The sequence below is a fragment of the Chaetodon auriga genome, chromosome 24 (assembly GCF_051107435.1).
Source record: "Chaetodon auriga isolate fChaAug3 chromosome 24, fChaAug3.hap1, whole genome shotgun sequence".
Taxonomy (NCBI): domain Eukaryota; kingdom Metazoa; phylum Chordata; class Actinopteri; order Chaetodontiformes; family Chaetodontidae; genus Chaetodon; species Chaetodon auriga.
The window spans coordinates 4567124-4581378 of NC_135097.1; the positions used below are offsets into that span (position 1 = coordinate 4567124).

General features: G+C 46.8%; 2 protein-coding genes across 3 annotated transcripts; both read left to right on the forward strand.

Moving 5' to 3' along the window:
* The first annotated feature begins 232 nt into the window (after positions 1–232).
* Positions 233–7380, forward strand: cyld3 (cylindromatosis (turban tumor syndrome) 3). 2 transcript variants are annotated; one of them, XM_076724569.1, is made up of 17 exons: positions 233–269; positions 518–738; positions 1396–1513; positions 1685–1842; positions 1966–2463; positions 2718–2823; positions 2920–3383; positions 3520–3685; positions 3791–3932; positions 4175–4297; positions 5150–5241; positions 5370–5433; positions 5828–6032; positions 6123–6231; positions 6347–6465; positions 6657–6864; positions 6957–7380. In XM_076724569.1, the coding sequence occupies exons 2-17, from the start codon at positions 574–576 to the stop codon at positions 7139–7141; spliced, it is 2922 nt and encodes a 973-aa protein (XP_076580684.1). In that variant the 5' UTR covers positions 233–269; positions 518–573; the 3' UTR covers positions 7142–7380. The 2 variants fall into 2 exon arrangements, with proteins under 2 accessions (XP_076580684.1, XP_076580685.1); XM_076724570.1 differs by lacking the exon at positions 4175–4297.
* A 1419-nt stretch (positions 7381–8799) lies between these two features.
* emc4 (ER membrane protein complex subunit 4) lies at positions 8800–12559 on the forward strand. The gene is made up of 6 exons (XM_076724596.1): positions 8800–8945; positions 9705–9873; positions 10012–10126; positions 10259–10412; positions 10537–10697; positions 12007–12559. The coding sequence occupies exons 2-6, from the start codon at positions 9746–9748 to the stop codon at positions 12040–12042; spliced, it is 594 nt and encodes a 197-aa protein (XP_076580711.1). The 5' UTR covers positions 8800–8945; positions 9705–9745; the 3' UTR covers positions 12043–12559.
* Positions 12560–14255: the final 1696 nt, after the last annotated feature.

Genomic DNA, 14255 nt, shown 5'->3' on the forward strand with positions numbered 1-14255 from the left:
AAAAAAAAATGAAGTAGTGGTGTGTTTCTGTGTATCAGCTTCCTCCATGCATCGAGAGTACCTTGCATATGAAGAACTGTGGAATTTCCCCCGCAACGCCCACCTGCGCCCTGATTGGCTGAAGCTACTCATGCCGAACTTATCTCACTTGCTATTGGCTCCCACTGGTGTCAGTCACTCCGCTTCCTGTTTGACGGTGCGGTTTGTTATTAAAGCGTTGCCCCGTTGAAAGTGACGGGAAACGTTGACGCTGTGAGTGGACGAAGTAGGTGAGTGTTTAATGAACGCCTACTGTTCTTATCAGCGTTTACTTCAAGCTTTGCTAGTCGAGAGTATGGTGGAAATGTAACTTGCGTTGTTTTTTATCCACAATTTGAATTCAGTTCAGTTTAGTGAATAAAGTTTTAAAGTGAACTTATTGTCGTTACCTGGCGTTACCGCCGCTCGAGGTAGACGGCCACACTTCGATACCCTATCGGCGTTTGCTTGAAAATGATTATATTTCTTAATTTTACAGAGAAATGAAGGGTTTCAAACCTCTGTGAAATAACTACATACAAAGACACGAGTAAGATGTCAGGGGGCCACGAGCCGCATAGGAAGCGCCGCCCCCCCAAAATGTTTTTGATCTCGACCGACCTGAAGGTCCAGGACCAGCTGGATGGTCCCATTCGGCTGCAGCGGGGGTTCATGTGCCAGGAGCAGGATAAGAGCCGAGGCGACAGCCTTTGGGTCAAGGTATGAACACACATTGACATGAAGTACTTTTACATGATCAGAGTCAGAACGTGGCCTTATCATTCAGGGAACAGGGACATTTTAATACCTGGCTGGAGAAACCACAACTTTCTGTAAACTGCAAGGAGAAACAGAGAGTCCAGGACCAGGTTATCAAGTCAGGAGGATGAACTGATGAGCTGTTGGGAAGCTGTGTAAAATATAAACAGAATGTGAGAACTTTCAAATCCTTTTTGACAAATACTTAGTTGAAGACAGCACAAAGACAATATATTTAATATTTGACCTCATCAGCTTCATTAATTTTTGTAAATATATGCTTATTATGAATATGATGCAGCAACACGTTTCAATAAGTTGGACAGGAGCAACAACAGACAGGGAAAGATGTGGAATGCTCCAAAAACACCTGTTTGGAACATTCCACAGGTGAACAGGCTCATTGGTAACAGGTGAGAGTATCATGATTGGGTCTGAAAGGGGCATCCTGGAAAGGCTCAGTCGTTCACAAGCGAGGATGGAGCGAGGTTCACCGCTTTGTGAACACATGATTGGATAAAGGCGATTACTTCATGGACTCAGAACTGTTTCTGGTAAACACGACTTTGTGTTTCCCTCCCACACATTTCTCTCTCTCTACCCATTGTTCTCCTGCAGGTGTTGGACAATGACATCATGTTAAAACTGGAGAGGAAGTTCCTGCACGAAGTCCCGGCTGAGCTGAGCGGCCTGTTGGAGCCTGTGTCTGATCCGGAGGCCCGCCTGAGACTGCTGAGTAATGCATTGATAGTTAGTTAGCAGAGCTAGTGTTGTAAGTCTGAAGGGTAGTAATAACAAGTAGCTGTTTGGTTGCTAAGTAGTAGCTAAATACTGTTGTGTGTGTACTCACTCGAACTCCTCTGTCATTCCCTCCCACTGAAATAAGGCTTTCATTTGTATTTTTCAGGCAATCCCGGGAGGCTGCAGCAGTTGGCCTCTTTGCCTGTTGACGCTCCTCTGTGGGTACAAATAGGCCAGCAGGACGAGCTGGCAGAGGCAGACCTCAAATACATCGGGCCGCTGACCAGAGGGAGCAGCGCTGTGGTGTTTGGAGTACAGCTCAAGGTGAGCTTGGACGGAGGAGCAGCAACGTAACGCAGCTCTGATACAAAGCGAGGAGAGCAGAGAGCCTCGTGAGGCTCACATCAGTGACAGGAAATTGAAAATACCAATGCGTCTCGTCTGCAGGGTTCAGCTGTAGGAAAAGGGACGAGCAGCGGTTCCTATAAGGGCCATCGGCTCTTCAGCTGCCCAGAAGCCTGCGCCCTCTTCCTCCCGGTCAGCCACATCAGGCTCCGCCACTGGTCTCGCAGCAACGGCTCCGACGCGCACGAGCGCGCCCGCGAGCGAGACCACCACCACCGCAGCGGCAGTAATCACCCCAGCAATGGGCACCACAGCAACAACGACCGTCCGAACCAGCATCCCAGTCGTCACATTAGCTTCCACCAGCATCGTCCCAGCAGCCCTCCTCAGCCGCTCGCCAGCGGCATCCTCCCTCGCACAGCCGAGTCGGTGCCAGCTCAGAGCCAGATCCAGGTCCGAGGCCCCGCGTCACCTCCACCGTTCCACGTCGGCCAGAGGGTGTGTTTCCCCCTGGAGGACAACGTCTATGGAGGGGAGGTGCACTTCTGCGGTCTCCTGCCTGGCCGATCCTCGTCAGGGATGTATGTCGGAGTTGTGCTGGTCAGTACGACAAAACTTTGATTATATCGTCGTAAACATTGACAGCTACTTCTACAGAAGCATAAAATCAATTGAACCGTTGCCGTACGTCATCGTTTAGCTTATTTAATTGAAAATACTTTATCTTAAGGTATAAAAGCTTGTACAGAGCAAATTTCATCTGAACCGTTCAGCTAAATTCCTGTTTATCAGATCAGTTTCCTCTGAACGTGAACGTCTTCTCTTTGTGTTTGACTCTGTGTCACACGTTACAGGACGTTCCTGTGGGTAACTGGGACGGGTTTTATAAAGGAGAGAAGCTCTGCCACATTCCTTCCCCTCTGTATGGACAACTTCTGCCAGTCTCCAGGGTTTCCTCAGGTACGGCACAGGTCGACACAACACGGCCTCAGACGCTCGCAGAATGTGTTGAGTTGACAGTGAACCTAAATAAACACTTTTGTTCTTTCCTCTCAGAGCCTAAATCCCACCGTCACAACCCTCCTCTCCAAATTTCCAAATCCATCCTGAAGCCAGTGCCGCTCTCCGTCTCTAAACCAGGCCCCGCGTCACCACCCGCCCCTGCCCCCAAGGTCGCCCTGATGCCGCCCACCAAACAAGCACTCGGACCCCCTCCGCTGCCGCCGCCGAAGCCCGGCCACAAACCCCTGCCTCCTCCCCCTCTCCCGCCTCCCAAACCCCGCAGCCCGACGTCACCGACCACCGCCGACCAGCTGCAGCACACCAACGGCGTGCACGGCCCTCCTTCGCCGCTGAGGTCGCTGGACTGTGGAGAAGCTGCAGGCGAGGACGGAGAGGCGGGCCTGGATGAGCTGGAGGTGGGGTCGATGGTCGAAGTGAACGACCCGCCGCTTTTTGGGGTCATTCGCTGGATCGGACGGATCAAGGGGATTCCAGAGCAAGTGGCAGGAATTGAGCTGGTGAGCTGAAAACCAGAACTGGGACGTTTTTGTCACAAATTGCCGTTATTATTACCACTGGTTCTGGTATTAGTGTGCTACAGTTCTGACTCATCATACTGTAAATGACTAAAAAGGACCTGTCTGTGTGTGTCAGGACCAGGAGCTGTCTGCGGGGACAGACGGCAGTTACCTCGGTGAACGTCACTTCCGTTGCCCGGCCAACAAGGGGCTGTTTGTCAAGCTTCGCAACTGCAGGCGAGACTCCAGGTTTCCCGCCCCCGAGACGCCCGTCAATCAAGTGGAGCGATGCAACTCTATCGGTAGGAAAACGCTGCGGTAGTTTGGATTATCGCTCGTTGTGTTTCTAAACATAACCGTACAGTTTTAATATGCAACGCCGCCTCCTGTGTCTCTGTGGCCCCCAGCCTTCGCAGAGTGGGGCAGCGAGCGCGTGGAGGACCACACTCCCCCCGTGGACGGGGACGAGGCCAGTGAGCTGTACCAGGGCTGGAAGAGGGGCATCCAGGGTCACCTCAACTCCTGCTACCTGGACGCTACGCTGTTCAGGTAACATCTGAGGCTGTTGGCGTGCTCCGCAGTCACAGAGTGTGTCACAGGATGTTCAATATATCGACATGAAAACACAGCTGTGGGTGCAGAAAACCACCCAACACCACAGCTGACTGATGCGTCAAAAAGAAGGTCAAAAATGTGGATTTAAAGTTAGAAATTAGAGCGAGTGTCAGATCTCATATTACTCAACGCATGTGTGTGGCTTCTTCTTTCATTCCCGGTGTCGTCCTCTGCAGTCTGTTCTCCTGCTGCAGCTCAGCAGACTGGGTGTTGTTTTGGCCCTCTGACACGGAAACAGACCAGAACTCCAGTCAGGCTCAGGACCTGCTGCGCTGTGAGATCGTCAACCCCCTGCGAAGGTGTGGAAATGTGTGTGTGCAGAAATACTCGTAATCGTTCTTGGAAACTTTTCGGGAAAGGGCTTTGAACAATTCTTGGCGGGTGACTTCAACCAATCAGATCAATGAACCATTTGATGTAGAAGGAGAGCAGTCTTGCTCTTTGCTCTTCTTCCAGTGAAGAGCATCTATGCTAACCTCTTTAGGAGTCGCCGTTGCTGTCCTCCAGCCGGCGGTCGTGCTGTAGCTGCCACATGTTCCTCACAGGACTCTGATTGGTTTGACCCACTGTGGTTCAGCCACAAGTGCAGAACTAGAAGGCCGACAAGATGAATTCTTACATCACATTATCTCCAGCTGCCTCGCAAGGCAAGTTTACTTTGGCTCAGAGGCAAATATTCTACTTTTAACTCCTCTATATTCGTCTGACAGCTTTAGTTACTGGTTAAAAAAACACGTTTCTCCAAATTTGGAGATGAATTTGAATGTTTGTGTTAAACTGAGTTGAGAAACTTCTCCTCCTTCTTCAGCTAAAATAACTCTTTAAAAGCCTCTTGGATCAGCTGAAAGTGCATCGTCACAAAGCTGAAAACAGGCTGGTTTTTCTGAGCTCCTTGCACATTTTGGAGATACATGGTTCTCATAGGACGACCACACTACAAACATATGATGATCTTATAGAAATGATGCTTTGCTGTAGATTAAAGCAGCCAACAGGATATAAAGTAGCTCAAATGAGCTCAACCTGAAAACCTACAGCAGTAAACCGCAGCAAACACATGAAAGCAGCAGATAGAAAAACACTGACAGGGACGATTTTACTGCACCTTGAGGACTTCTGCATAAGTGTTTGTGTACTGTTATGTTTCCAAGGTATGGCTACGTGTGTGCCAGTAAGACCATGGCCTTGAGGCGACTGCTGGAGGCTGCAAACAGCGACATGGGCTTCACCAACCAGGAGAAAGGTGTGTGTGTGCGCATGCCTCTGGATCCCCTCCTTTATCACTCTGCAGCTGCCATGACCTGCATGTGTCTCTGTGTGTGTGTGTGACTGAGGAATGCTGTCATGCTACTGTTTTTTTCTTCCCTTCAGACCCTGAAGAGTTCCTCAACAAGCTTTTCCAGCTCCTCCGAGTGGAGCCGCTCCTCAAGATCAGGTAACCTCACTGCTGTCTGCTCAAAGGAAGCCGGTCGGTGGCGTGTGTGTCACACGGTGTCTCACGAGGCTCCAGCTCACGCTTTGATTGTTGGGCTCTTACCTGCATCCAGACACACACACACACACACACACACACACCCTGACCTTGTTCTTTGGTATAAAGGATACATGCTGGGAGTTGAATTCAGTTCTCAGCCTTTTCCTGCATCCTCATGTGTAAAGGTTGTTAATGATAATGATATGACCTGCAGGTAGCTTTCTTCACTCTAAACCATCAGGAAGTTAACCTTTGTGTATTTTAGTGCTTTAGTTGTTGAGTGTTTCCTTGTACACTGCTCTCTTCCACCTCTCAAATCTAAAATGTCTTCTTCTCCTCTCCTCCTCTCTTTCAGATCGATGACCCAGCAGCCTCAGGAGTGTCACCTCTACCAGCTCTTCCCTCCTACCCTCCCTCCCTCTCCCTCCTCGCCCTTACCCCTCTCCCCAGCTGACTCTCCCATCCCTCTCGCCTCGCTGTCGTCCAGCCGGATGAGGGTCGCCAGCGTCCAGGCGCTGCTGGAGTCCTCCTTCCTCCACTCCGGCCTCAAGTTTGTCGAGGTAACAGAAAGGAGCTTGTGGTGATTTTGGTGCTAAACTCAGCATGTTGTGATAAATGATCATCACATCGTGCTTCCATCGCCCCTCCAGGCTCCCTCCTGCCTCTTGCTGCTCATGCCTCGCTTTGGAAAGGACTTCAAAATGTTTGACGCCATCTTGCCGACCCTCAGCCTCGACATCACAGACCTGCTGGACGACAGTAAGCGCACTCAGTCGACATGTTAGCAGCATTTTACTTCGTTTCTGGCTCGGTTTCGTGTACTTTGGCTGTTACTGCAGTGTGAAGTGTATTTTCTGTCTCTTTGTCTTTGCAGCTCTGAGGCAGTGCAGCATCTGTCAGGCTGTAGCTGAGTGGGAGTGTTTCCAGTGTTATGAGGACTTAGACATCACTCCAGGTCAACTCAAACAGTACTGCCAGACCTGCAACACACAGGTAGCCACTCCTTACTCTGCACTAATTTGTTTTTCAACAGACTTCACCTAATGTTGTCGTGTGTTGGGTTTCCTTCCAAGTATGTCACAAATTTTAACAGAATTTAGAGAGAAAAGCTTCATTTTCTGCGTCTTAAGAATCTACGTCTGCTCTGCTTATCGACGCCGTCCATCTTTTCTACCCATCGTCAGGTCCACAGTCACAGGAAGCGGGCGTCCCACAGCCCGGTGAACATTGCTGTCCCAGGGGGACCGTGGACCGGCCCTCTGCACTGCACCCGCCAGCGGATGTCCCTCTTTGCCGTGACGTGCATCGAGACCAGCCATTACGTGAGCTTCGTGAAGCACGGGCCCCTCCCCACCGACTGGCTGTTCTTTGACAGCATGGCGGACCGGGAAGGTGAGAGCCCCTCGCTGCAGCTGCACGATCAAAACCCAAAAACAGGCACAGTTATTGAATCGCTCCGTGTTTCTCTGCGTGCTCCTCCCCAGGCGGCGAGAACGGCTTCAACATCCCGCAGGTGAAGGCGTGTCCGGAGGTGGGCCGCTACCTCAGCCTGTCGGAGGAGGAGCTGAGCAGAGTCGAGCCCACCTCCTTACGGGAGCCGGCCCGCCGCCTGCTGTGTGACGCCTACATGTGTCTGTACCACAGCCCCGAGCTCAGCCTCTACAAGTGAAGCGGACACACACAGCGTGAAGCAGGACGCCGGACATGTTGCCCTCAGAGTCTGAGTCTTACCTGTCAGGTTAAGTTACCAGGTGTCCGGTAGAATATGAAATGTTCATCTGGACAACAGTGTGTTCTCAGCCTCACACTGGCAGTGAAATGCATCTTGGGTGATCGTAGCCTCAGTTTGTGCTTCTCATGCGTTACCAATACATTCAAGTCACAGAGCCAAACATCCGATTTTCTGAAGGCTGCCAACTGAATTTGTCAAGCTCAGTTTGTACAATATAAACCTTTAAGGAGTTTTGTTATCATTTATTTCTTTGTATCTTCGTGTTACTTTGTAGTATTTTCTGTTTTCAGATATAATAATGCGTTAATGTTTTTCTTGTGTTGTAGAAAAAGAGCAGGGAGACGTGTCAGTTTTGACTTCCTGGATAGAAAACAGAGTCTTAACTCGTCTGAGAATCATAAACAACCTTCTGGCTGTTTCAAAGGTTGCACAGTATTTTTCAGTAAATCTTTGCTCTGGGCCTCAAATGCAATAACAACACATGAGAGGCACAAACTGAGGGCTTTCATAGCCCAGATGAAATGTTAGATACAAACAAATGTGAGGAAGATGTAAGATCTGATCACACTCGAGATGCATTTGAGACATTTTCTGAACTCAGGTGTGCTGCGCCAGTTTGACCTGGACCAAGACCACATCTGGTCTGCCTTAAAACAGCTGAACAGTGCCTGAGAACTACAGTGTAATTTCAAATGTGACAATCAGCTAAATGTGAGGACAGCGGTGTGACCCATGATGTCTAATGTACCCAATGAACAAACAGCCTGAAGTTCTTTGTACACTCATGAACTTGGTGGTAAACTAGTCTGATGAATGACAGCACTTGTCTTCACACCTGAGTTTACCTGAGCTAATGATAGTAATGCTCACACTGTACAAAACCACTGTGCCTGTAACATATAACACATGTACACTTTACCATTCATTTTGCACTGCTTCATTTACACGTCAGTATGTGTACAGATAGAGTCATTGCCTTAAACTGACTGTGAAGACTGCACACAGATGTTTAAACTATTGTACTGCTTACGGGTTGTTTAATATGATGCAGCTGCACACACTGGGGACAATGTCCCAGCTAATAAATCTTTTGATACTCCCACTTTGTTTATATTTGTGTTTTTCTTTTCTTTATTGAAAGGTGTCCAGATATCATTCAGTAGCTAGATACAAGCCACGTTATCATAAATCCAAGCATTGCATCAAATATATGAATAAATAATAAAGGCTTTGAAATAATATTCAAACATTCACCAAATAGCAGTGAGTACAAGTAAAACCAACTTGGTTGTCATTAGTTTTAAAGAAAAGTTTGTCTTCCTGCTTATAGATTTTTATTTATGAATATGAAATTTGGTCAGTATAACAAATCTGTCATGTTCAGTAAATCCAAACAGTTTTTTTTTAAGAAATCTAAATAAAAATAAATAATATTCTGTAGGTGGACTCAGAATTTCTCGCTAAAATGTTTATGGAGGACAGCATGCCAAATAAATAAATAGATAAATAAATACAATTATTTTTCTTAGGGGAAGTGACGTGTTTCTCCTCAAGCGCTGGCCGTGACGCAATATCCGCATCGGCAGCGTAACTGCGTCATCATTGCGGGCCCCGGAAAACTGGGAGCGACGAGGGGTCGAGTAGTTACCGACCTCGGCACAACGACTTGATTTCCTCGCATTTCGACAGAAAAACTATCAAAAAGGAAAGCAGGCAGCCGTCGTTTGGATGTTTCTGTGAGGTCAGCTGAATGTTTCTGACGGCGTGTTTAGATGAAACGTTCCGTTTGAGCCGCTGAACGGCAGCGACGTCAAGTGATGCTAACAGCGCCCGCTTGGCTTCGTGTCGGCTCGTGCTCATTTTCTGCTTTTCTGTGTGAACTTTGGTGCTGGTGCCGCTGTTAAACTCGCACGAGAGAGCCTGTTCGGTGTTCCTCGTTGCTGCAATCAAAGCGACTTTGTTAGCAGTCAGTAACATCTGCTAAAAACCGCCTCGCTCCGGCTTTTTATGGCGTTTAACTGGGCGAGATTCACACTAACCGTTAACGTTACAGATGGCGTTAAAAAGGGGAAACTGCACCGTCTCTACTTTATCTACTCATGGTTTTGGAAGGCATGCGCTGATTCGACCTTGTCATGGATGAAGTCAGGTGCAAGGACTGAAGCATTTCCTCAATACTAATCCTGAAAGATTTAAGTGTATTTGTCAATTCAGCCATAATTAATGCTGGACTGTTGTTTCTGTCAGCATCAGGGTATAAAAAACCTGCCTTAAGATTACATAAAAGGTAAAAACATAAAGATTGTGCTCCTTTTTTGACCGTTAACCTGGTTTTGAAGCTGTCAGGTTTTATTTTGGTTCTTCTGAGACACCGTATGCGTCATATGTTGATGGTTTATTGACTGTTCATCGACACGAAGACCAGAGGACGCTGGTAGAGAGCTGAACAAGAAGGAAAGACTCTACCTGCCTGATTTGTGTTGTTTTTTTATCCCTGTAGGTGATTTCTGCCTCTGAGGTCCAGTAGAGCAGCCAGTTGCCATGGCGTCTCCAGGGAGACAAGGGGGAGGAGGGGGAGGAGGAGGAGGAGGAGGAGCTCTGTCGACGAGAGGAGGCAGCGGGGCCCGGAGGATGAAGTGGGCTCTGGAGCTGAGCTTGGGCAGCACCAGGTAAACAGAAAACGTTGATGGCTGTCCGGGCTTTAACGCTCGTCCGTCGCCGACAGTGAAACAGCACGAATCGTTTGACGGCGTCACGGTCGGTCGTCTGGGGTAAACGCTGAACTCTGTGTCGCCTCTGTGCTGCAGGAGTCGTGGTGACCGTCAGGGCGGTCAGGGAGACGTCGTCTACCCCATTGGCTACTCTGAGAAACCCGTCCCTGACACCAGCATCCAGGAGACGGACAAGAACCTGGTGGAGAAGGTAAGCAGGGAGGAGCTCCTTTCCTCCTTCACTTCTCTTCTTTGGATATATTCTCTTCTTTGACAGCTTTTCCAAAGACATATCTGCTCATGCAGAGTTTGTCCCTCTGTCTCTTCTTCCCTCGATGTGCAGCGCTGCTGGGACGTGGCTCTCGGGCCCCTGAAGCAGATCCCCATGAACCTGTTCATCATGTACATGTCGGGCAACACCATCTCCATCTTCCCCATCATGATGGTGTGCATGATGGCCTGGAGGCCCATACAGGCGCTCATGTCCATGTCTGCCAGTGAGTATCCAGCAGTCACACGGCGTGTTTTGTGTCCTGGCTGTTATGGGATCAGTTTTACGGTCCGCTCACATCGAGGTCATTTCCAGCCTTTCGTTCACTCCTTCGTTCTCTTGTGTCTCAGCCTTCAAGCTGTTGGAGAGCTCCAGTCAGCAGTGGCTTCAGGGCCTCGTCTACCTGATCGGGAACCTCCTGGGCTCGGCACTGGCCATCTACAAGTGCCAGTCGATGGGACTGCTCCCGACACACTCATCTGATTGGCTGGCTTTCATAGAGCCGCCTCAGGTAAATGTAGAAAAAATGATATTTCTGGTGTCCTTCATGAGTTCTCATCTTAGTGCTGGACCCTAAAATCAACTTAAATGGTTCTTTAAAGTTGATCCAAACCTTTAACCAAATCAAACTTTTCAATTTCTGGGGTTTTGACTCATCTCTGGTCTCTGATCCTCTTAAATCCTTACATGTGCTGTTCGCTCATGTTTAGACCAGTAGAGGGCAGAATCAGCCCATGTTGTCATTACACCTATAAATGTGTTCAGTCTACAGAAACACTGTAATGGTGGTAAGTGATTTATAGCAATAATCTAGTGCATGTTTGTCAGATGACCTCGTCAGGTAGATTTGGGAGAAAGGCGGGCGAGTTTCATCGTAAAACAGTAAAACAGAAACCTGCAGCAGCTCTCCTGACTGACAGCCCTTTATATATGTCGACTGTGGCACGTTAATAATATGCAATCCAGTATTTCCAGCTGCTGTTTAGCAGAGGTGGAGACTCAACTCAAATCTTCACACGTCTCATCTCATGATCAGTTTAGCCACCAGATGACAGCCTTAGAGATAACCACAATCTTTAGATATATGCTGCATTTGCTGTTTGAAAGAGCACATCTGCTGGTGTTCCCTAAAGACTAAAGTTTTGTTGGATAAAGATGCTGCAACTGAGGGAAACAGTGTCACCAATTTGACAGCGCGTGTGGACCGCAGGAAGACGAGCATCCTCTTTGAGGAAGCTAACAGGGAAGGCACTGCGTTCAGGTCGCAGTCTCCCCTGGAGGCGTGGGTTCGAATCCCACTTCTGACATCACCTTTACTAAATTTCCCCAGTGTGGGATCAATAAAGTCCTGTCTTATCTTATGATTCATAAAAACCAATCATATCTCAATACACATATATAAAGATAGATAAGTTATTGTCCTTTTTCTAATGAAATTCTAATGAAATTTGTGCCACAGTCTTTACAGAGCCTCACACAAATGCATAAATATGTACATTTTACACCACAGCAGCACATTTACATGAAATTCATCCACATGTATATGCACATACTGTAACTATGTACACACCACCTACACGCATGACAGTTAACAGTGTGTGTTGTCAAGTGATGCTTCGTCAGAGGGGACAAAACAGGATTCGTATTAAACAAATCCTGTCTGTCTATGTGATTTCTTTGTTTATCCTGCTGTATTCTTATGAAGAAACTTCTTTCCATCATGTAAATATTCTGCTGGTCGACTCATTTCATGTCATTTAAGCCACTTTGTAGCAACGAACAAACAGACCTAACCGAAGCATTTTGTTTCTTCCCAACAGAGGATGGAGATCCTGGGTGGAGGGATGGTGTTGTGAAGAGGGGTGGAGCGTGCACATACCAGATTCAGATATTTACAGAGGTTATATACTGTTCATTCTCCACCTGCGCCGCGCAGCCCGCCGACCCGCTCGAAGCTGTGCAGCGCTCGTCCACAACACATTCGACCTCCGCAGGGGCAGTCACAACAGGCGAGACGTCGTTCGATCAGCAGCAGGATGTGCGGAGCGGCTTTCGACCCGTGCCTCGTCCGCCACACACACACACACACATTTGTTTGCCTTTGTTGACAGAAACAATCTAACGTGACTTCAGCCTGCTGATCTGCTTCATGTCTTTGTTGTTCCTCGTTCATATTTTTTTTGATTCTGTTAATAAAGATTTAAAGGCCAGCAGATCATCGTGTTGACTACTGTTGGACTACTGTATTTTTCTTTCCAGTTGAAATTTTCAACACAATTTGAGGTTATTTTACAGCTTACAGAGTTATACCCAAGTCTTGGGGGGCAAACTTCATCAAAGCAGAACTTTCCCGATCTATAACTCCTAAAAATGGAGGTAACAGTCAATAAAATGTTTTCATTTTGATAGGTTGTATAACAGTAGAGTTTTCCTTTTTTTTCCATTCTTTATTTCTTTGTTTCTCAGTTTGTAGTGAAAAACTTCATTCTGTCAACACGAGTTCAGCACGCTAGCCAGCAACATTTACTAACCTGTTTAATTTATAGGTCTGTTTAATTTATACTGATTTGCTCTATGAAAATGTTCTATAAAATAAATCCTGATTATCCTTTAACTATGTCAATAAATACGTTGAATGAAAAAAGTGTGGCAGAGGTCTTTAATCTATTTATTATTCTAGGAAGCTGCTGTTGCGTAAGACATGCATGGTGAGGTCAAATTAAGAAACTCAGCTGGTCTGTTGTTGTATGTGCTGTATTAATTGACACAGGAGCTTGTTTTCATTCAAACTGGGTGTGGAGAAGTGCAAACCAAACAACTTAGGAAAATACAGCACGTAAAAGTACATTCTGGTCTGTTCATCTGTTGTGAACTCACAGTAACGTTGGCAGTAATCTGGCTAAGCCAACATGCATCCTCAGCGAGTCCTCAGCAACACTGATGGAACAGTCGTGTTGAACTCATGAATTTGTTTGCTCAAGATTATATTCACAAGAAAACCAGGTTTGATGTCGCAAGATAACAACATGATAAAGCATTTTCATGTCTGATTGTGCAACATGACAAAACATACCATGAGTCATGGCTGACTGGGACATTTCCACCATTCACTGATTTTGCTGTACAGTCATTTTATGGGTAATGTTGCACCAGTGTTATGTTTTTCAGGTATATAGTTTGCTGGAGTATCCAAAATTAGACATTTCTAGCCAGAAGTTCACAGAATACATTTTGTATTTCTATCCATAGTTTATCTTCTGATTTCAGCATAACTGTAAAATTATTGTGGGAGCACTACAAAGTTGTGACGTGTTTCTTGAGAACATAAAATCATTGGCAAAGACATGACTTGGAAATAAAAAATTAAAAAAGTTATGAAAAAGCATGGCACCTCTGGGCTTCCATACTGGGTTTCCATACAAACAAATCCCATGTTCTTTGTTGTGGGTGTGTGTTTGGTCTTGGTATCAGCAGCAACACCCTGGAGAACAAAAGCAGTGAGGTAGGGCAGAGGGAAAACTTGAGAGGCGAGTAGCAGAGAGCTTAAACGGTTTTTGTTCCAGTCATGGATGAATAGGTGTGTGACAGGGTGAACGTTCATGCAGTCTGAATTTCATTTGGATAGATTTTGCATGTCCAACACCTGATTGCTTTATTACTCCACCCAAGTTACAAGAATATGTAGGTATCCAACCTATATCTCTCTATTCTGTATGTGCAATGTATGCAGGGTGTGCAGCAATAACACTGGCACTTCTTCCCTTTGTTTTCCTCTCTTATGCCAGCTCGACTCTCCAAAGAGTGACACCCAAAAATTTCCCCATAGACACCATCTATAATATGATGAAACACAGCTCTTGCACTGTGCAGGTCTTGGTAAATATGAATGGTTCTCATATATAGATAGAATCCGTGTTATAAAGGTTTATGTCAGCTGATGGCACATTAATAAAACAGAAATTTGACTATATGAAAATACTGCATTTTGTTGCTTTTAAAAAAAAACTTTACAGGCTTCAACTTCAAGAGAAGCTAAGTGATGACTACATTCAGGTGCTATTTATGACTT

Coding starts and splice junctions, on each gene's coding strand:
- cyld3 (XM_076724569.1), top strand. CDS start 574: ATGTCAGGGGGCCACGAGCCGCATAGGAAGCGCCGCCCCCCCAAAATG. Junction 4,298..5,149: donor ATCGTCAACCCCCTGCGAAG/GTGTGGAAATGT, acceptor TATGTTTCCAAG/GTATGGCTACGTGTGTGCCA. Junction 6,033..6,122: donor CCGGCCTCAAGTTTGTCGAG/GTAACAGAAAGG, acceptor TCGCCCCTCCAG/GCTCCCTCCTGCCTCTTGCT.
- emc4 (XM_076724596.1), top strand. CDS start 9,746: ATGGCGTCTCCAGGGAGACAAGGGGGAGGAGGGGGAGGAGGAGGAGGA. Junction 10,127..10,258: donor ACAAGAACCTGGTGGAGAAG/GTAAGCAGGGAG, acceptor CTCGATGTGCAG/CGCTGCTGGGACGTGGCTCT. Junction 10,413..10,536: donor GCTCATGTCCATGTCTGCCA/GTGAGTATCCAG, acceptor CTTGTGTCTCAG/CCTTCAAGCTGTTGGAGAGC.